General features: G+C 47.7%; 1 protein-coding gene and 1 long non-coding RNA gene across 3 annotated transcripts in view; both read right to left on the reverse strand.

Annotated features, from left to right (window-relative positions):
- MEGF9 (multiple EGF like domains 9) overlaps nucleotides 1-5,025 on the reverse strand; it is an 80,662-nt gene extending 75,637 nt beyond the window's left edge. Inside the window, exon 1 of the mRNA XM_003586445.5 lies at nucleotides 4,265-5,025. Coding sequence (XP_003586493.2) covers nucleotides 4,265-4,895 — 631 coding nt within the window. The 5' untranslated portion in view covers nucleotides 4,896-5,025. The remainder of the gene's footprint in view (nucleotides 1-4,264) is intronic.
- A 4,927-nt stretch (nucleotides 5,026-9,952) lies between these two features.
- LOC132346022 (uncharacterized) lies at nucleotides 9,953-21,162 on the reverse strand. Of its 2 annotated transcripts, XR_009495704.1 has the most exons (3): nucleotides 18,353-21,162; nucleotides 17,807-18,031; nucleotides 9,953-17,478 (listed from the first exon to the last, which is right to left on the reverse strand). It is a non-coding gene; the product is annotated as an uncharacterized lncRNA (long non-coding RNA). The 2 variants fall into 2 exon arrangements; XR_009495703.1 differs by having other exon boundaries at nucleotides 9,953-18,031.
- Nucleotides 21,163-22,061: the final 899 nt, after the last annotated feature.

Below are 22,061 nucleotides of genomic sequence, written 5' to 3' on the forward strand. Positions count from 1 at the left end.
AAGTATCTTAATGGACTCAATGAGTCAACAACGTAGTGTGGCTGCCAGAAAAGCTCCTGTGATCGGGAGCTAAGTGCATCCACAGTAGTACAGCATCCAGAAAGAATGAGGCAACTGCCCTCTCTACCACGAGCGGGCCAGAGCACAACCGGGGGTGATGTGTTCAGCTCTGTGCTCCACACTCCGGGAGAGACACAGAAAAACTGAAAAATTCCCTAAGAGGGGCAACCAGCAGAGTCTAAGGGAATCTGAAACCATTTCACATAAAGAACAGTTGAGGGAGCTGAAGTTATTTAGTCCAGACTCCGAGGGAACACGATCACTGCCCACAGATCCCTGAACTGTCAGGGTACAGAGAGAGCTGACTTGTTCTGCGTGGCCCCGAAAGGGCAGAGTCAGAACCAGCTGGTGTTAACCACAAAGAGAAATATTTCGGCTAAGTCCATGGAAGCATTTCTTGCAATGTAGAGCCACGTTAGGAGGTACTGGCTTCTAAAGTCCTATCTAGCCCTGAGGGTCCATAATTTTAAAAATCAAACATTTATCATCACTTCAGCCTCTTACTATCGATAACTGTTATACTCTAGTATCACAGCCTCCCGTTCACCCTTCGTAAAATGTCCTACCCAGCCAACCAATCAGTCAAATGTTTTGCCAGGACCGTGGGAGGAAAATGCTTGCTTGCTGGGCAATTAGTTTCAGTTTGCAGATCAGTGTCCCTGTAAACAAAAGAGGGCCCTTACTGAGGGGTAGGCAAGAGCTCTCAACTAGATCTTCATGGAAGAAATTCTTATTAATTCAAAGAGCAGCCAGAAGACCCATCTAGACACATAATATATTATCAATGGTGTTCAGTTTTATATGAACATTAAAATAAAACACCCTGTACTCATCTTCCCAAAAGCCAGAGAATCCAATTTTGCCAACCTCACTAGGTCTTTCAAATTCAGTTAGTACCAGATCTTTCAAATCTCTTTCCTCTGTCAAGGAGATGTATTTACTGTTTAAAGTAGACTAGAGCCCATGTTCAGATAGAAAGACCATACTCAATCACATTACTGTAAAGCTAAAGTTGCGCAGTAAAGCAGTAAGCCCCCAAAGGCAGTCAGCTGCTGAGAACTAGACAGAGGCGGTCCGTGGTGACTTCACAGAAAACCACACGCGACAGAAAATCTACAGCACAGCAGAGCTACCAAACTCGAGCATCTTAAAATTTCTGTTGCCCGAAGACCATCATAGACATAGGTATATGGTAGTCCATGGAAGTTACTAAAGGCCTGGAACAGTTTCAATGGCAAATATTACTCAATCCAGCTTTGCTTTACTTACAATCGATTTGGAGTCTACAAAACTCCAGACGAGGTATTAGAGAATATAATACGATGGACTAATAATATAATATGATGGATTAAACAAGAACACATTCTTCTCTGTGCTTTTTAAAGTGAAGCCAAGAAGCAATCTAAGTATCCATAAACAAGAGATTGGTTAAATAGATTATGATATATTCTTATGATGAAAAATACAACTGCTGAAAAGAATAAGGTACTCTTTAGGTACTGACATGAAAAAAAAAGACCATGATACACAGTTAAGTGGATATAGCAAGTTGCAAAACTCTATGGCTTGCAGTATATACACATAATTAATATATTTAATATATATAATTTATATAGTATTTCATCTTGAGCTTTTAAAAACTATTTTTAATAATCCTGTGTTTAGGGACTTCCCTAGTGGTCCAGTGGCTAAGACTCTGCGCTCCCAATGCAGGGGCCATGGGTTCGATCCCTGGTGAGGGAACGCATCCTGCACGCCACAACTTGCCTCTGAGAAAAGATCAAACTGCTAATAGTAGTAACATTTAAGGACTGACTGGAACTGGAAAGTAGTAGAGTGGGTGGGGGGGACTTTCACTCTTTACTTGTGGACTTTTGGTTCTTGGTAATTTTTGCAGGTAAAGGTTATCTTTGTGGACAAATGCTATGAGTTCCCCATATGAGGAGCCTGGAATAAGCAAATTCACAGAGACAGGAAGTAGAATGGTGGTTGCTAGGAATAAGGTGGATGGCCGGCCATTGAGGAGTTATTGTTTACCGGATACAGTTTCAGTTGGGGAAAATAAAAAAAGAGTCCTGAAGATGGATGGTAGTGATGGTTATACAATTTGAATGTGCTTAATGCCACTAAACTGTACACCTAAAAATGGTTAAAATGGTAAATTTTATGTTATGTATATTTTATCACAAAGAAAAAGCAACATAAAAGGAAAAAAGTTTACCTTTGTGATTTAAAAATAACAATGCAAAAATTATTAAGGTAAAATAACATCAATTACACAGACTTATGATATACTAACCTTTCAAAAGAAGGAATCTTCCTAAATAAACACTACTGTGTGCTTCAAACTTTGGAAAATCTAATTTATCCTTTTCTATTACATTTTACCTGGAGGAGGAAATGGCAATTCACTCCAGTATTCTCGCCTGAAAAAATCCCATGAACAGAGGAGCCTGGCAAGCTACTGCCCATAACGTCGCAAGGAGTCAGACATGACTGACCACACATACTACCATTACATTTTACTAAAACAAATAAAAATCATCACAAGTCTCTATTAGGTTTCTCAAATGCTTTCTGTCCCATTAAAAAAACAAAAACAAAAAAAACTATCATACTGATAGCTAACATACATACTGAGCTAATTCACTCTGCACCCAGAACTATTGTTCTAAGTGCTATAAATGCACTAACTTAGTTAATTTTCACAGGATTTCACAGCAAATTTCATAGGATTCACAGCAATCCTATGAGCTAAACACTATTATTATCTTCATTTCTCAGATGAAGAGAGGTTAATTGACCTGCCCAAATTACACAGTTAATAAAAGGCAGCAGAGATAGGATTCAAACTAAGAATGGAATCGAGTCCATACACTCAAATACTACGATTCCCGCCTCTCAGTATCATGTTGGTCTCTCCATAGGGAGGCCAAAAGAGGTTACAGTCAAAATCCAGCTAGATAGCACACTCCTTGAAGCTGGAAGAAATACCAACTTGGCTTTTTATGGGTGAATAATCTGCATTCCTACTTATGTCAATGCCAAGCTCCAACCCAAGACTGGACTGTATTAAGACTCATAATCATGTGGGAAAACTCTACAAATTCAATTATAGTCCAAAGTCCATACCTGACCCCACAGTAAATCACTGAGCCTAAGAATTAGGTCAGAGATCCATTAATATAAATCCAGCTAAAGGCAAAATGGTTTGGACAAATCAAACCCCAACTCAAAGCAAAGGAATTCAGAAACTCTTGTCTAACATCTTGACAAGACAGGTTTTATTTGTTTAGTTCCAGGCCCACTTTAGATCTCAAGAGGAAAAAGAACAGAAGTTGTCTCTAACTTTGCTTGAAGACTTTCAATCAGCAGGAAGAAGAGCTTTATTTTTTACCAGGACTCAGATAGAAATTGGCTTTTATCAACATCAGCAAAACTGAACATCCCCCTTAAGGAGGAAAAAATGGGCCTCCCTGCTTAAATTGTGTATTTGCCCAAACATACTGACTTGTAATTGAGGAAGGAAAAAACAAAACAAAACAAAAAACGGTGCAAGGAAGGGATTTAACCTAATTTATAAATGTGCTCAGCCTAGATATACACCTGTCCCAAATGACTACTGAATCCATTCATTTGCAGGGAAAACATGGATTACAATTTCTTTTTTCTTTTGGCCTCAAGTGGTCTGTACTACTGTTTGTAAACAAAATCCTCTCAATATCTTTTCCACCTGTCACATGCACGTCTGATATTTACATGAACAAGGAAAGTGGAGCCTTAGGAGGAATCCCTTCAATTTCTGATCTATTGGTCGCAGGAGGTACTGTGCTGGTTTTCAAACTTCCCCAGATCACCCAGGCGGAGGGGCACGGTGAGCGAACCGAACCCAAAAGTTTGCGCCCATCCAGCGCGTCTGACAAAGGCAAAGACAGCGCTGTTTGGAAGGAGGTGCGATGCTATCCACGCAGCAGTCGCTCCCCTCCCAAGGAAGCACAGCCCAAGTGGGGGACAAAAGGCTTTCCAGATTGGGGACTGGGGAGGGGGGTGGGGCAGGCTATCTAGAGCTTGGACCTCCCCTTGAAGTCGAAATCTGGGGAACCTTTGGGGGCCAGAAATGCTCCATTCCAGCCAAGAAGCCCAACGCTAGAAGGACGGGCAGCCGCGGGGAGGGTCCGGCGGCCGAGGAGGCGCTGGGACTCACCTGGGGGAGGCGGAGAGGGGGCTTCGGTGGCAGGTGGGGTGGGCGGGACGCTGCTGCTGCTGCTGCCGCCGCCGCCGCCGCCGCCGGGGAGAGCCGAGGTCGGGTTCGGGGGAGCGGTGGGCGCCCGCACCGTGGTCGCTACAGGGGTGGTCGGCGCCGGGCCAGTGGTCGTCGAGAGGGTGGTCGGCGCGGGTCTGGTTGTCACCCAAGGGGTAGTCGGAGTACGTTCCACCGCAGGAGGTGTGACTCGCGAGGGAACGAGCGGTGCCTGAGAGGTGGTCCGCGCGGGCCCGGCGGCGGTGGTCGGAGCCGGCCCGGCGGTGGTCGGAGGAGGGGTGGTCTCCGGGGGCTGGGCTGAGGAAGACGCAGCCTGGGGTCGGTGGAGGGTGGCGCGCGGGGATCCGGTCCTCGGGGCCTGGGCTGTGGGAGCCGTGGCCTTAGAGAAAGGGTGGCTGGGCTCGCCCCCCAGCCGGGGGCCCGGCGACGCGTCCACCTGCCCCGCGGCCCCGCCGCCACCGGTGACATTCCCCGCCGAGGTGGCTGAGGCGGCGGCGGCGGCGGCGGCGCACAACAGGGCGAGGCCGCCCAGGCTCGGCAGGCTCCTCATGGCGCGCTCGGCTTCGCCATTCATTCATTCAGTCAGTCAGCCGGTCGGTCAGTCATCTCCTCGCTGCACTCGGACCAGGGAAGCCGCCGCAGCCGCCGCCGCCACCGGGCGCACCATCGCCACCTCCCTCTGACAGGCGGCCGGCCCCGCGGGCGGGCCCCGGAGCGGAGGGAGCGACCGGGCCGAGCGCGGACGGCCCGCCCTCCCTGATTGGCAGCTTGGCCAGGCCTATGGGAGGCCACGCCGCCTCACGTGACCTGCCCGCTTCCCGGCCTCTTTGTGGCCCCACGAGCCAATCAGAGGGCGCTGAGGAGAGGGGGCGGTACTAAGGTGGGAGGTGGGTGGAGCGAGCGCCGCTCCAGCCGGTCAGACTAGCGGCAGCCCCGGCTTTGTCTGCCCTAGAAGCGGGGCGCGGGCCCCGGGCCCCGGGCGCCGGGGAGCAGACAAAGGACGCGCCCGGCGAGGCGGACGCCGGGCCAAGTCGTCTGCTCCACTGGGCGGCGAGCGCGACCCCGGGACGGGGACTCGGCTCTTGGGAGCTTCCCCGCTCTCTTAAACAATGGGGCGCCAGCGCCTCTCCCGGGCTCGGGTGGGGACGGAGCTGGAACCCCCGCGATAGGCCAGGGTGGCTGCAGCGAGGATGTAGAGCGCAGCACCTCCTCTGCTGCCCTAGAGTGCACGGCCTCAGCCCTGCCCTGCGAGGTCTTCGCTGCATTCCCATTTCAGAGATTGGGAAACTGAGGCCCTTGTTGAGGACCTTACTGAGCCAAGACCCACGCCCTCACCAGGCACCTGCTTTGGGCCAGGCGCTGTACCTGGCAGGACGGGGGTTCTAGAGACCGTCTGTGTGAGGGTGACAGGCTCACACGCACACTCACCTTATACCCCCTGGAGAGTGAGATCGGACAGGGTTGAACCTCAGCTCCAAGCTTCCTGCTGAGTGGTTTTGTGGGAAAACTGAGTGCCGTTTTCTTACCTCTAAAATGGGGTTGATGGCAGCTAACATCCCCACCGCCCACCCCTCTCTCACAGAGCTGATGTGAGAATTAAGTAATGCCCTGAAAGGGCTTAACGCAGTGCCCGGCCCACAGTAAACCCTCATTAATGCTGCCTACACTCAGCGTACTGTGTTAGGACAAGCCCCACGCCGCAGACCTGCGTGTCCTCAGAGCCGCCTGCCTATTGCAGGGCTAGGGGTGGGTCTGACCACAGAGCTTGACCCTGGGCGACACTAAACCCTGTGCAAGGCTGGAATTCCGATGCGCAGCCTCGCACCGTCCCCCAGGATTCAGAGCTCGCACAGGCGCTGCAGCCCGGCCGGCGCGCTTGTCATCTGACAGGGCTTAATCCCAGCCCCACCGCCAACCCATTCCTGGCCTCCCCTGCGTGATGCTTCCTTTGTACATGGCTTCCCATTAGTCACCGGCCTCCAGCCAGAACTGGGCGATCACATTTGCGTGCGAACCTGTTATATGTTAATTAAAAATGCACTTGTTTACCTGAATGAGGAGTGGGTGGGGAGAGGGCATGTATGTGCTTGTGTGATGAAACATAAACACGTTTGTGAGTCTATGTATATGAGTGTATATTTGTATGATCTTATAAGTATGGGAGCTGGTATCTGTTTTTGCATATTGTATGTTTTTAAGTATCTGCACGTGGACTGGTGTGTGTTCTATGTGTATTTTCTGTGTGTTTTTACATTTGTACCTATGTGTGGTTCACATGGTAAAGAATCTGCCTGCAATGCAGGAGACGGGTTCCATCACTGGGTTGGGAAGATCCCCTGGAGGAGGAAATGGCAACCAACTCCAGTATTTTTGCCTGGAGAATTCCATGGACAGGGGAGCCTGGTGGGCTACTGTCCATGGGATGACAAAGGTTTGGACTGGACTTAGCAATTAAACAACAGCAACATGAATGCATCTTAATAGGTCCCTCTATGTATGTAAGGGGAAGGGGCGAAATGGGAGGGGTGTGTGTGGGTTCTGGTTTCAGACCAATATTTAAGAAGCACAAATCAAGATTCCGTTTTTACTTCTCTTAGGGAAGGGTGGGGACAGGTCAAGCCCCTCCCCCATAGTCTTTTGCTGACTCTAACCCTTCAAACCCCAGCCCAAATACTGTATACTCTAAGAGAATTTTCTGGATCTCTGAGTGGGAATGCACCTCTCTCTCCCTATTTTCCCACTGCCCTTTGTTCATTGATTATAGCCCTGATCTATCAATCTATCTATTCCCTGCCTCTTCCTGAAAGGATTAAGGACAGCTTTCAGAAATGTATACAACAGGATAAATTGAACTGCCCCGGTGGCTTTATTACTTCTCACAGGCATGCATCAGTGGGATACTAGAACTTGGGATTTCTGTGTCTGGCTCTCCTCTACTAGGCTGCTCTCTCTGTTCTCAGTGCTTAGCAGGGGGAACCCATGTGAGCACTAATCCATGCTGGTTAGTTTGAATTACATCGCAAAGAGACCCTGTGGTGCCCTGGGAAGAGTTTGTATCTTTAAAGTCAGACAGAGCCGGATCATGACTCTACCAGCTGTGTGACCTTGGAGGAAAAACCTTTGACCTCCCTGAGCCTCAATTTCCTCATCTATAAAATGGGACCAGTGAATTCTGCCTCAGTTAAGCTGAGGCCTGAAGGGAATGTTTTTACAGAGCCTGGCATGCAGAAGGTGCTCGTCTCATTTATGCCAGTGCTAACGGTGAGACTTGTTGGCTGGCTGAAGGACCACAACCAGAAACAGCTTCATCGGCTGACATGGCCTGACAGCCACCCTACCACATATCCCAAGTGACAGCTGAAAGATTCTGGTTTGGCCCTGAGCTGCGCTATATCAGAGATTCTCTGGCACTACAAGAGAAAAGCTGATACAGCTTCTTTGCCTGGAGAATCACAGAGAAAAGACTAGAAGGCTTTGCCAAAGTAATCCAGGCTAGCTCCCTGCCTCAGACAGGGGTCACCCCCAACTGCAGTTTCTAAAATGAGTTGATTACCCTGTTGACATGCATAGTAAGTGTTGCATTTTCTGGAAAGGGGATGGAAGTGTCTTGGTGTGGATTCACTCCCCACTGAATACTTAAATGTCTTGTCCTGCCTTTATCTCTAAACTGCAAGATGACTTTTTGTTGGTTTCTTAGGAATAATATTTTACGTTTGTCCAAATACCAACATCAGAGACAGGTGTTATATCTCTTTTAATCATAAAACATCATTGTAATGGTGGCTCTGAAGACATTATGGAAATATTAATAACCGACCACTGAGCTCCTACTGTGTGCTACATGTTATCCGAAAAGCTACATATGGCTTCTTTTGTTTAATCCTAAGAAAGACCCCAGGAAGCAGGTACTGATACTATTGTTGTTTGGTTATAGTTCAGTCACTAAGTCATCTCTGACTCCTTGCCATGCCACGGAGTGCAGCACGCCAGGCTGCCCTGTCCGTCATATCTCCTGGAGTTTGCTCAGATTCATGTCCATTGAGTCAGTGATGCTATCTAACCATCTATTAATATCCCCACTTTACAGATAAGAAAACTAGACCATAGAAATGTTAAACAGCTTGCAAGGTTACTTAGCGATAGAGCCAGAAATCAGACTAAGGCTGGCTCACTCTAGCCGGCACCCTTAACAACTCTGCTCTCAATGGAAAATGCTGATGATATGTTAAGAAAAGAGAAGATAAAAATCATGGCTATGACTCTCTGTGTATCACAATGTTGTTTGGTACTTTTCCTGTGGCTCCAGAACTGCAGCTAAGGCCCAGGGCTCTAAAGAGAGCTGTCAACCCATCCTTGGCATCCAAGGCCACTGGACTTAATTGGGGGGAGGGATGCACAGAGCAGCAGAGGGCAGAGAGAGCTGACCCCTCTTTGGATCCTCAGCACCTAGCACTGCTGCTGCTGCTGCTGCTGCTAAGTCACTTCAGTTCGTGTCCGACTCTGTGCGACCCCATAGACGGCAGCCCACCAGGCTCCCCCGTCCCTGGGATTCTCCAGGCAAGAACACTGGAGTGGGGTGCCATTTCCTTCTCCAATGCAAGAAAGTGAAAACTGAAAGTGAAGTCGCTCAGTCGTGTCTGACCCTCAGCGACCCCATGAACTGCAGCCTTCCAGGCTCCTCCGTCCATGGGATTTTCCAGGCAAGACTACTGGAGTGGGGTGCCATCACCTTCTCCAGCACCTAGCACAGTGGCAAATAAAAAGAAATAGCTCAAGAATTTTCTGTTGAGCTAAATGAGGCCTTGTGATGTGGCAGACACCATTCCAGGAGTTTTGCATTTGTAACCCATTTATTCCCCAAAAGTAGGGTTATCACCTGTGCTTGAAAGAAGGCAAAAGAGAGTCTCAGAGAGGGTAAAGGACTTGCCCAACACCTGTGTGTGCGTGTGTGTGTGTGTGCAAGTGCACTAAGTTGCTTCAGTCGTGTCTGACTCTTTGTGACCCCATGGGCTGTAGCCTGCCAGGCTCCTCTGTCCATGGGACTCTCCAGGCAAGAATACTGGAGTGGGTTGCCATGCCCTCCTCCAGGGGATCTTCCCAACCCAGGGATCAAGCCCGCATCCTTATGTCTCCTGCACTGGCAGGCAGGTTCCTGACCATTAGTGCCACCTGGGAAGCCCCTACCCAACCCCGCCCAGCTCCAAAACCCAGACTGTTCTCAGACTCCACAGCCATCCTTGTGGGCACTGGCCCTTGCACATAGTAGGCGGTCAGTGAACACACTGAAAGAAAGAATAGGTATACACTAAATCTAACCTTCCTGCTAGAGCAGCATTTTAAAAAGAGAAGCTTTGGGAGTAAGAAAAGAAGGCATAATAATACAATCAGCAAAAATAACTTCACTTCTCGGATTCCGATAAAACATAGAAACTTTCCCCTTTCTGGTTTCATTGAAGCAGCAATGCTGACATGGACTATTTCTAATCCTGCCGGAGCCTAGGCTCCTATCAGATGTGGCCAGATGCAAAGTTTGGCATCATCTGCAGACAACTTTAGTGATTGGGGCCACTATGAACAAAGTCTGCTCAGCAAAGGACACTAGCAACTCACGGAAAGGAAAATACAAATGGCTAAGATACATGAAATACTGTGTATTCAACTTAAGTAACCAAAGGTTTGTGAACTGAAACAGTAATTTACTTATTTTTTTGCCTATTGATTTGGCACGAATTTTATAAAAATGGTAATACTTGTTGCTGGCTAGGGAACGCCTCACGGAATCGATGAGAATGTGAGGTGTTTGTCCTCTAACTTCAGCCCTAGAGAAAATAAACAATGACGTAAATAAAGCTTTATATACAAAAATGCTCATCAGAGTGTTATGGATAATACTGAGAATTAGAAAAGTCTAAACAGATAACAGGGAATTCCCTGGTGGTCCAGTAGTTAGGACTCCAAGTTCTCACTGCTAAAGGCCCTGGTTTAATCCCTGGTCAGGGAACCAAGATCCCACAAACCACGTGGCTCGGCCAGAAAAATAAACAAACAGATAACAATAGGGAGGGATTAAACACTTTGTGCTCTATGCCATCCCTATGTTGCAACCCTATACATCTTTAAAAAACAATATTCATGAAGGAAATTCTTGCAATATAAAGTTATGGAAAAATAGGTTACATACCTCTTAGAATAGCCAAAAATCCAAAATGCTGACAATATTAAATGTGGGATAGGATTTGGAGCAAGAGAACTCTTATTCACTGCTGGTGGGAAGGAAGAGGTAACAGCCATTTGGAAGGCAGTTTGGTGGTTTCTTACAAAACTAAACATACTCTTACACACCAGCAAGTGTGTCCTTTGGTATTTACTCAAAGGAGGTGAACACTTGTGTTTATCCCAAAACCTGCACAAGGATGTTTACAGCGGCTTTATTCATAACTGCCAAAACTTGGAAGCAGCCACGATGCCCTTCTGTAGGTGAATGAATAAACCAGGTCCGTATCTGGACAACAGAACATTATTCAGCACTAAAAAGAAATGAGCTGTCAAGTCATGGAAAGACATGGAGGAAACAAATACATATTACAGAGTGAAAGCAGCCAATCTGAAAAGTTCATACACTGTACGACATTCTGGAAAAGGCTAAATGATGGGGACAGTTAAAAGACTATGGTAGCCAGGGTGTGGCAGGGGGATGAGGGATGAGTAGGCGGAGAAGGCAATGGCACCCCACTCCAGTACTCTTGCCTGGAAAATCCCATGGGCAGAGGAGCCTGGTGGGCTGCCGTCTATGGGGTCACACAGAGTCGGACACGACTGAAGTGACTTAGCAGCAGCAGATGGAGCACAGAGCATTTTTAGGGCAAACAAAAATACCCTGAACAATACTACAATGATGGCTACATGGCATTACCCATTTATCCAAACCCACAGAACGCATACCACCAAGAGTGACCCGTAACAGGCTGAATGAATATGATGCGTCAAAGTAGATTCATTAAGTGTAACAAGGGTACCACCCTGGTGGGGGAAGTTAAGAGTGGGCTTTGCGTGTTCGCTCAGTCGTGTCCGACTCTCTGTGATTCCATGGACTATACCCCGCCAGGTTCTTCTGTCCAAGAAATTTTCAGGCAAGAATACTGGAGTGGGTTGCCACACCCTCCTCCAGGGGATCTTCCCAACCCGGGGACCGAACCCGCATCTCCCATGTCCCCTGCATTGGCTGGCAGGTTCTTTATTACTGCATGTGAGGGGCAGGGGATAGATGGGAAATCTCTATACCATTTGCTCAGTTGTGCTGTGAACCCAAAATCTCCAATAAAAAATAGCTTTATTAAAAAATAGTTTACATGGCTATTTAGACTATGATCTCAATTATGTAAGTATATGAATATATTCATATATTATTGAAGTGAAGAAGTGAAGTCACTCAGCCGTGTCCGACTCTTTGCGACCCCATGAACTGTAGCCTACCAGGCTCCTCTGTCCATGGGATTTTCCAGGCAAGAGTACTGGAGGGGATTGCCACTTCCTTCTCCAGGGGATCTTCCCGACCCAGGGATCGAACCCGGGTCTCCCACATTGTAGACAGACGCTTTACCGTCTGAGCCACCAGGGAAGTCCTACATTCACATATTATTTTACATAGTACAAATAATATATGCATATATTACTAATTCTATATGCTATCTATATGAATATAACATTTTATATAGACACAAAATAAAATATTAACACTTTTAGTCTCTGAATGATTGCATTATGGGTATTTAGATTGTTCTTCATACTTTTACACATTTTTCCTTTTTTTTTTTTTTTTACAATAAACACACATTACTTAAATAATCAGGAATAACCCACATTAGAACTCATTTGGATCTGGGGATATGTCTGCCAGCCATATCCTAGATCTGCTTCCATATTCTCTCTTCTTAAGTTGATGAGAAGGAGAAAATTTTAAGTTGTAAATTCAGATTAATGGCAAAGCACCTTCCCCAATGAAACTAAATGCTGAAATCCTGCCTGAAAGTCCTTCTGATGCTAAAATAAGCTCAGAAAAGCATTTGCTGTCCTTCTCCGCGATCCACTGAAGGACGTCATTCACAGTGGGCACCGAGTCAAACCCTCGCTCGTCATCACCGCTGGCTGCAGAGCAAAGAATCTGAACCATTTGGGAGAGGAATGGGGTCAGGGCTTCACAAATAACTCTTTCCCTTAGCTTGCTATAATTATAATACAGGGGATTACTGACAGGTGCAGAACACACACGGCTTTCCCAGTCATTGTCTCGTTTGAGCTTTGGGACCACTCTGGAGAGAAGGAGGCGGGGATACTAGCAGTGACAGGAGTAGTGTATTGCACTAGGAATAGTTAGAGTAGCAGTATACTAATCGCAGTAGTGACTAACATTTACTGACCACTTATTATACGCCGGACATCATGCTGAAACCCTTCATGAACATTTTCCCTTTTAACCTTATACTGTGAGATAGAAGTGATTGTCCCCACTTTCTAGGTCAATATAGTTAAAGTGAAAGTGTTAGTTGCTCAGTCGTGTCTGACTCTTTGCGACCCATGGATTGTGGCCCGTCAGGCTCCTCTGTCCATGAGATTCTCCAGGCAAGAGTACTAGAATACTGGAGTGGATTGCCTTTCCCTTCTCCGAGGGGTCTTCAAGACCCACGGATCAAGCCTGGGTCTCTCTCATCGTAGGCAGACTCTTTACCATCTGAGCCACCAGGGAAGCCCACAGGTCAGTATACTGCTGCTTAAAAAAGTCAAATGACTTACCCAGGATCACCAAACTAGTAAATGGAAGAAAGTGAAAGTGAAGTTGCTCAGTCGTGTCCAATTCTTCGTGACCCCGTGGACTGTAGCCCACTAGGCTCCTCCGTCCATGGGATTTTCCAGGCAAGAGTACTGAAGTGGGTTGCCGTTTCCTTCTCCAGGAGATCTTCCCAACCCAGGCATTGAACCCAGGTCTCCCGCATTGTAGGCAGATGCTTTACACCTGAGCCACCAGGGAAGTCCAGATAGTAAATAGAAGAACTAGAGTTCATAACCAGTTTTTCAGTCCTCAAGTCCAGAGTGATTTCCACAACAGTTTACTGAGCCTCCTCAACTTTACTTTTGATTTCTGTTGTTAGAAGAGAAGCAAGCGCAGCAGTAAAGAGTACCAGGCTCAGCCCTGGTCTTTCTAGCTGTATAACTTTGGACAACTCACTTCAGCTCCATGTTTCAACATCATCTCCTGTAGAATGAGGATCATAATATCTATCTCCCAAGTCAAGGTTGAACAAAGCAGTGTGTACAAGTGTTGAACCGAGGCCCACCCCACAGTAAACACTCAGAAGACGCTGGAACATATCTGACTTTCCTGAACCTTGTCTTTTCACGCAGTGGGTCAAGACCAAGTGAATACAATGGCCTTGGGGGTTAATGCCCAGAGCTTCTAGGCTCTCAGTGGATTCATACTCCCCAACCTGTTCCATGACCTTGGCCTTCTTGAAGGGCTTCCTTCATTGGAGTGGGTACCTGTCATTGGATTGGTGTTTAGGGCTGGGAGAGTAGCAGGAGTGGGCACTTGATTCCTCAGGTACTTTTAAGAAACCCAGGCCTTTGGGACTAAGACTCTTGGTTGAACTATTTTGAGGTGGCCATGTAGATCTCATGCTGATTTTAAGGGCTGGAAAATAAGGAAACCCAGTTCTTGGGGGAGAATATGTTTCCCTGAAAAAGCCACAGAATGAGTAAATATCAGAGCTGGAAGAGAACTTAAGAATCCACCCTGCCAAACCTGAACTCATAACAATGATCTACCGATAACCCAGAGAAGGAAAGGGCCTTAACCAGATCCCATGCTCCACGTTAGTGACAGAGCCGGGGTCAGATCCAAACCCCCTGACTCTCAGGCCACAATCAGACCTGCATCATTCCTTACAGAGGAGGAAGCTGGGAGCCGGCGAGGGGCCAACAGTCTGCTGGTGGGAGCCCAGGGCCTTCCCGCCCACAGCACCGCCCTTCTGGTGTCTGGTCCAGGGCCTCTTATGTCACCAGGCTCCCTCACCAGGAACTTTCCTCCTGGAATCAAAGAAATGCTGCTAGTTCTCTACTGACAGCCAAAGTATTCTTTTAGATGGTAACAATAACCAAGGGCTGCTCTCAGGCAGTAGTTGAGACCTCAAAATGGCAAAATCTTCCAAATTAGGCCACATTAAACTAAAGGAACTAGAAACAACATCTTTCCCATTCCATCAGGCCTAAATTAGAACAGCTCTGAAGAGGATCCTAGGAGATTAGGCCAGCTCTCAGGCCTGTGGGTCTGATTTTCTTCCTCAGTCTCTGCACTTTTCTTGTGATCATTGAGTGTATTGGGTGTATGCGTCAATGCAGCCTGGAATTTGGAACTGATTGCAATCCTTAGCCACATACAGACACCTCTTTACAGACAGGAACTTTGGAATCTTGGCTCTCTGGTCTCATGTTGGGGAATTAGATTATGAATCAGACAAGCTGGGTTCCCCACCCAGAGTCTATCTCCCTTCAGGGTGAAAGGGTCTAGCAGGAAAAGCACATGATCTAGGGCCTGGCTATACCACTTCCAGCCTATGTCATCAGGGCAAGAATCCAGCCCTCTAGGCTTCAGTTTGGACATCTGTAAAGTGAGTATATAATGCCTGGTTTATACATTCTGCTTCTAGGAGGATTAAATCATCCATTCATTCAGCAGAAACATATTAAATACTGATTAAGAGATATCCTAGTGAATAAGATTTTAAAAAAGGGTGAGTACTTCACCCTTGTGGTGCTTACAATATATCGAGTGAGATAGCCAATTAACACCTGTTAATGAGCATGTAAGTAAGCAAGATATTTACAGCCTACGATAAATAGTACAAAGCAGAAGAAAGGGTTCTGTGACAAAGAGAAACTGGGAAACATTTCCTTGGGGTGGTCAAGGAAAGCCTCTCTGAGGATGTAGCATTCAGTCTGAAATCAAAAGAAGAAGCTAGTTCTGCAAAAACTGCAAGCAGCAGCAAGTGCAGTCATGAGGTAGGAAAGGGTCTGAAAGGAGGCAGAATAGGCAGAGTGCATTAAGTGAGGGAGAGCACATTAAGTGCTCCAAAATGAGGTGGGCGATGGAAATGCAGAGCTCTGTTGCCACGTAGGGCTTCCCCCCTGGCTCAGCAGTAAAGAATACACCTGTAATGCAGGAGCCAAAGGAGATGCGGGTTCCATCCCTGGGTCGGGAAGATCCCCTGGAGGAGGGCATGGCAACCCACTCCAGTATTCTTGCCTGGAGAATCTCATGGACAGAGGAGCCTGGCAGGCTACAGTCCACAGGGTCGCAAAGAGTCAGACACGACTGAAAAAGAGACTTAGCATGCACAGACGTAGCCGCGTAAGTAGATGGGATTTTCTTCTAAGAGAAATGTGAAGTCCCGGGAGCCTTTTAAGGAGGGGATGGAGGTGAAATCAGAAGCAACCAGGGCAAGAGCACAGTGAGAAGACTGAGTGGCTCGCAGGTGAGAAGGCGGCAGCCTGCACTGGCCTAAAGGCGACTCACGATTGATCTTAGATGTGGGATGTCAAGACTTACTGTTAGATTGGGTGTGGGGTGGGGGAAAGAAAGAAAACAAGAATGATTCCAGGAGGTGGGAGGGAGGTTCAAGAGGGAAGGGGTATATGTATACCTGTGGCTGATTCGTGTTGCTGTATGGCAGAAACCAACACAGCATTGTAAAGCAATTACCCTCCAATTAAAAATAAAATTTTTAAAAAAGAATAAAGCCAGAAGTGAGCGAGTGAGGTTAAAAAAAAAGATGATTCCTAGATGGGAGATCAATGCAATCAGTCATTGAACAAGCATCCGTGAAGCACATAGATGTGCCTTGTTGTTGCTGATAAAGACAGGGGTGAAGAGCATGCTTAGGCAGGCAGGCAGACCAGAAAACAGGCAAATGTAGGCATTCAATTGGGTTTGGAAGATGTTAGGGAACATCTAACTCTGCTAAGGGAAAAGGATCGAAGAGGTCATCCTGGAGGAGGGGAATTTGAGCTGAGTCTTGGAGAAGGACCAGGACTGAGGCGGAGGACTCTGGGGTCACGGAAGAGAGTTCTGAAGTTAACAGGGCAGCAGCAATAACAGTAACAATAAGTGATATTTGTGAAGCCTTAACAGCAAGGTGTTGTCGTTTGTTCACTCAGTCGTATCCAACTCTCTGCAGCCCCATGGATTGTAGCCTGCCAGGTTCTTCTGTCCAAGGAATTTTTCAGGCAAGAATACTGCAGTGGGTTGCCATGCCCTCCTCCAGAGGATCTTCCCAACCCAGGAATTGAACCCAGGCTTCCTGCATTGGTAGATTTTTTACTGCTGAGCCACCAGGTCTTCCCTTAACAGTGTGCTAGGAACTGTTGTAAGTGCAAGTTAAGGGAATTCCCTGGTGGTCCAGTGGTTAGGACTCCAAGCTTTTCACTGCTGAGGCCCCAGATTCAATCCCTGGTGAGGGAACTAAGGTCCCACAGGCCGAGGGGCATGGCCAAAATGATAAAGTAATAATAAAAAGTACCAGTTAATTTCTTTAATCCTCACATGAGAACTCTGTGAGGTAGGCCTGTGATAATCATCTCCACGTCATGAATGAGGAGAGCGAGGCACAGTGAACGCCTCCTCCATCGCTCGCCCAAGGCCACAGCACCTCACACCGAGCTCCAGGTCATGCAGGTTGGCTCCAGAGACCATGTCCCAACCGTGACATGGACTGCCTCTCCCTGGGAGAGTCGGGCACGTTAGAGAGTTGACAAGCGCAGAGAGGACAGGACATAAGAAGGCAGAAGTCAGCGGAAGGGGAGGTAGATGGCATGAAAGTATTCTGCAGACTGGTACGTACCATCCTGCAGCGGAAGATCACCACCATGATGAAACGCTTTGAGAGACCAGGGTTTCTCAGCAGGGTCTCTGGATTATTGGTCTTGGGGGACAGTGGCTCCTTGTGGGCGGGGGCGGGGGGGTGCCCCAACAGAGGGGAACTCCACGGGACAGATACTACATCTGACCCTCAGTCGGGAAGCAGCAGGTTCGGACTCCAGTCCCAGGTCTGCCCCTGACTTGCTCCGTGGTTTCGAGTCACTTCTCAGCCCGTCTTCAGGGTCCCGGTCTGGAAGATGGAAGGAGGGAGCAGTGGGGGGTTCCGAGGGCTTGCCCAGCCTTCACATTTTGAACGACTGCTGTCACTATTGGTGCCCTGCTTCTTGACACAAAAGGAATGTCTGCTTGGAGCCCTTGACTGAAGCAAAAAAGCCACCTCGGATGGCAGTGGCACCTCCAGAAGGCAGGACCCATGCTAGACGAGAAGCCATGGCTGCTGTCTCCCGGGTCCACAGACCTCTGAGTTAAACCCCTCTCCTCACCGCGCCCCCCTCCAGCCAGGACAATGGTTTCTACCCTCCCCCTCCTCCAGTCCAGCCATTCCTACCCCTTTTCACCTGCTGGGGGCTGAGAAGCAGTGGCAGCCTCTTAGACAGCATACTTCTGGGGACGCAGCCAGAAGGTGCTCTTGTATCCTGGTCGGTCTTGCTCCGAGTTTTCTGAGAAGCAAATTCTTGGGACCTTTTCGCGTGTGCTGCTCCAGGCTCCATCTGTGCTACTGGTTTGGGTCCACTGCCCTGGAAGAAGGGCTTCCCAGGTGGCACTGGTGGTAAAGAACCCTCCTGCCAAGCAGGAGACATAAGAGATGCAGGTTCAATTCCTGGGTTGGGAAGATCCCATGGAGGAGGGCATGGCCATCCACTCTAGTATTCTTGCCCAGAGAATCCCATGGACAAAGGAGCCTGATGAGCTACCGTCCACAGGCTCTCAAAGAGTTGGACACGACTGAGCAACTAACACTCACACTCACTCACCCTAGAAAGGGCTTCCCTGGGGGCTCAGTGGTGAAGAATCTGCCTGCCAATGCAAGAGACTCAGGTTTGATCCCTGGGTTGGGAAGATCTCCTGGAGAAGGGAATGACAACCTACTCCAGTATTCTTACCTGGAGAATCCCACGGACAGAGGAGCCTGGCAGGCTACAGTCCAGAGGGTCACAAAGAGTCGGATGTGACTGAAGTGACTTGGCATGGACACACCCTGGAATAAAAAGTGTTCATCTGGATGCAGACAGAATCTTTCTCCCCACATCTTCTGAGAACAGATTCACGGGCCTGCAAGAGAAGCTTTTCCATCAAAGCAGTACAACCCCAAGTCATCCTGCTGACACAGAATTTTGTAAACTGTAAAGTACTTCTATACGTTGTTAATTCACATACTATTTTTTGCACCTCATAAAATTTCTGAACAAGCTTGGACAGAGGTAAGATTGCAAGATAAAATACAAGATGCTAGTCAATTTTGAATTTCTGATAAACAATGAATAATAAATAGTTTCTTTTTTATAGTAAGTATATCCCACATATTGCATAGGACATATCTATGCTAAAATATTATTCATTGTTTATCTGAAATTGAGATTGCTGCTAAGTCTAACAATGCTGGACAGGGATTTTTTTTTTTTTTTTTACTTTTATTTGCATTTATTTTTTGAGGCATTTCTTCCTGGGCCATAAGTTTTTGCTTCTTCAGTTTCTTCTGGGGTATCTTTTCCTTTTGTGCAACCTCCTCTTCTGGTTTAGAAACAATCTGTTCTTTTCCAGTCAAGAGCCTCTCAATGTGCCAAGGAGAGTTCAGGTGCGGGTTGATCCGACCGCGAGCTCTGCTAAGTCCTGCGCCTGCATCTCGGGGGCTTTGTTCACCTGGATGTGCTCAGTGATCAGACAACCTACATCTAAGCCCTTAAGTTCAGTATCACTCCTTGCCTCTTGGAGCACGTGCACTGAACATCCAGCATCTTTTGGGGCCACCAACCCAGCGTCCAGCCCCTACTGTTTGGCCTCTGTATACCTTTGCTTCTTTATAGCGACTTCCTTCAGGTACTTGCTGGCTTTTCTGGTATGCATACCCTTAATGGCCTGGCCAATCTCATGAGTGTTCTTAAAGTGAACATGAAGCTCCGAACCTCCTGATTTGCATGATTTTGTGGGGTTTTCTGGGTCAAGTGAATAGTGCACCATTTTTCAGAGGTCACATTCAGCTGCTTACCAAAAAAAGGTGGACAGGGAATATTAACCCCTTTTTGCAGGACTGGGACTTAAAGGACGTGAAAGAATTTATCCAAACTCTCTGAGAGCACCGACTGTGTCTTCTTCATTTGTTAAATTTTAGTATTTGTTAATTTTGTAAACAGGAGAGGTGTATTCTCTTACAGCCAGTGTATCAGTTCTTTTAGTAGTGATCTGAAAGATTTTTGTATCATGAACAGTCTAGTCCTCTGAGAATCTATGCTCTGTGACTGTAGAGCTATGTGTACCGCACCCCTATGTTCACAGCAGTAGTTTTCACACTAGCCAAGGCAGGAAGGCAGATAAACGTCCATGGACAGAGGAATGGAAAAAGAAGATGTGGTACGTATATACAATGGAATACTACTCAGCCATAAAAAAGAACAAAATAATGCCATTTGCAGCAACACAGATGCAACTAGAGATTATCATACTAAGGGAAGTGAGTCAGAAGAAGACAAATATCACATGTTATCACTTAAATGGGGACTCTAAAAAAGTGAACTTACCTGAAAAACAGAAACAAACTCACAGGCCTAGAGAACACACTGTGGGTGCCGGGGGAGGGAGCAGGGAGAGGGCTGCATCGGGAGTTAGGGGTTAGCAGATGCAAACTGTTACCAGGGTGGGCCAACGACAAGGTCCTATTGCACAGCACAGGGAACTGTCTCCAATCTCCTGGGATAAACCGTAATAGAAAGAACACTTAAAAAGAAAGTGTATACATATGTGTGTGTATAACTGAGTCACTTGGCCGTAGAGCAGAAATTAACACAACATTGTAAATCAATTATGCTGCTGTGCTTAATCGTTCAGTCGTGTCTGACTCTTTGTGACCCCCTGGACTGTAGTCCACCAGGCTCCTCTGTCCATGGAATTCTCCAGGCAAGAATATTGGAGTGGGTTGCCATGCCCTCCTCCAGGGGATCTTCCCTACCCAGGGATCAAACCCAGGTCTCCCGCATTACAGGCAGATTCTTTACTGTCTGAGCCACTAGGGAAGCCCAAGAATACTGGAATAGGTAGCCTATCCCTTCTCCAGGGTATCTGCTGGATCCAGGAATCAAACTGGGGTCTCCTGCATCGCAGGCAGATTCTTTACTGCTGAGCTACCAGAGAAGCCCAACTCAATTATACTTCAGTTAAAAGAAAAAGTCCCTTGCCTGCCCTCTGGATGAGCAGCCCGGTCAGGGGTGATGGTGGGACAACCTCCAGGGTGATTCTGGACCAGATTCAGCTCATCTCTCTCCTGACGGACATCCTGGGCTCTGCCCAGTGACAGCTCCCATACCAACGTCCTCTGCCCAGCCAGAGCTGTGACTAAACCCAGACACACCAAAAAGACTTGAGCTTCCGATGATGGAGGTCAGGAGTCTTGATTCCCCGCCAGGCTGTCCACCGAGAAAGATGTCCTGCTGAAGAACTGTAGGCTGGCACAAGCCCTGACCACAGGTCTGCGGTTCACTCCTGGAATGTTAGGGTGCCAAGAGAGGCCCTTAAAAGCATCGAAGTCGAATCCAAACAGTCTCATTTTTCCAGAAATACACACCAAGGCTCAGAGAAGGAAAGAACTTAGTCAAGCTCAAACAGTAAGCTGGCAAGAGGACCAGGCCTGTGTTTTCCCTGGGCTCTGCATTCCTGATTCAGACGATCAGGTTTCAGTGCAAAGCAAACAGCAGGTGTCAGGGACGCGGTGCGTCACCGTCACCGGTGTGCTGGCACTGCGGGTCACCGAGCTTTAACCCTGGCTCACAATTAGCATCTTAATCCAGTCTGTCACTCCCTGAAGGCCCTGCAGGCCACCGGCTGAGGGTTAGAAATAAAGTCCTATCCGCCAAGGCCCTGAAATGGGAGATGAAATGGCTCACAAAGACGGTCTGATCTAGTTCCTTCAGCCATGCAAAGTCCCTAGCATCCATCCTGGGACCAGTTCCAAGAACCTGTGAGCCCAGTGGGTTTGCAGGTTGGCAGTCAGGCCCCAGGGAGGCAGAGGGAGGTGAATGGGCCAAGAAAGGATGAACCAAGTGTAAAGCTGGCCAGGGTAAGCAGCAGCATTATCTTTCAGTCACTGACAGCTCGAGAAAGGATGAACCAAGTGTAAAGCTGGCCCGGGTAAGCAGCAGCATTATCTTTCAGTCACTGACAGCTCAAGAAAGGATGAGCCAAGTGTAAAGCTGGCCCGGGTAAGCAGCAGCATTATCTTTCAGTCACTGACAGCTCGAGAAAGGATGAACCAAGTGTAAAGCTGGCCCGGGTAAGCAGCAGCATTATCTTTCAGTCACTGACAGCTCTGCTCAGAAGTACTGTTGTTGTGTTGTTGTCCAGTCACTCAGTCGTGTCTGACTCTTGCAACCCCACGGACTGTAGCATGCCAGGCTTCCCTGTCCTTCACTGTCTCCTGGAGTTTGCTCAGATTCATGTCCATTGAGTTGATGATGCTATCTAACCATCTCATCCTCTGCCACCCTCTTCTTCTTTTGCCTTCAATCTTTCCCAGCATCAGGGTCTTTTCCAATGAGTCTGCTCTTTGCATCAGGTGGTCAAAGTACAGGAGCTTCAGCTTCAGCATCAGTCCTTCCAATGAGT

The sequence above is a fragment of the Bos taurus genome, chromosome 8 (assembly GCF_002263795.3).
Source record: "Bos taurus isolate L1 Dominette 01449 registration number 42190680 breed Hereford chromosome 8, ARS-UCD2.0, whole genome shotgun sequence".
Taxonomy (NCBI): domain Eukaryota; kingdom Metazoa; phylum Chordata; class Mammalia; order Artiodactyla; family Bovidae; genus Bos; species Bos taurus.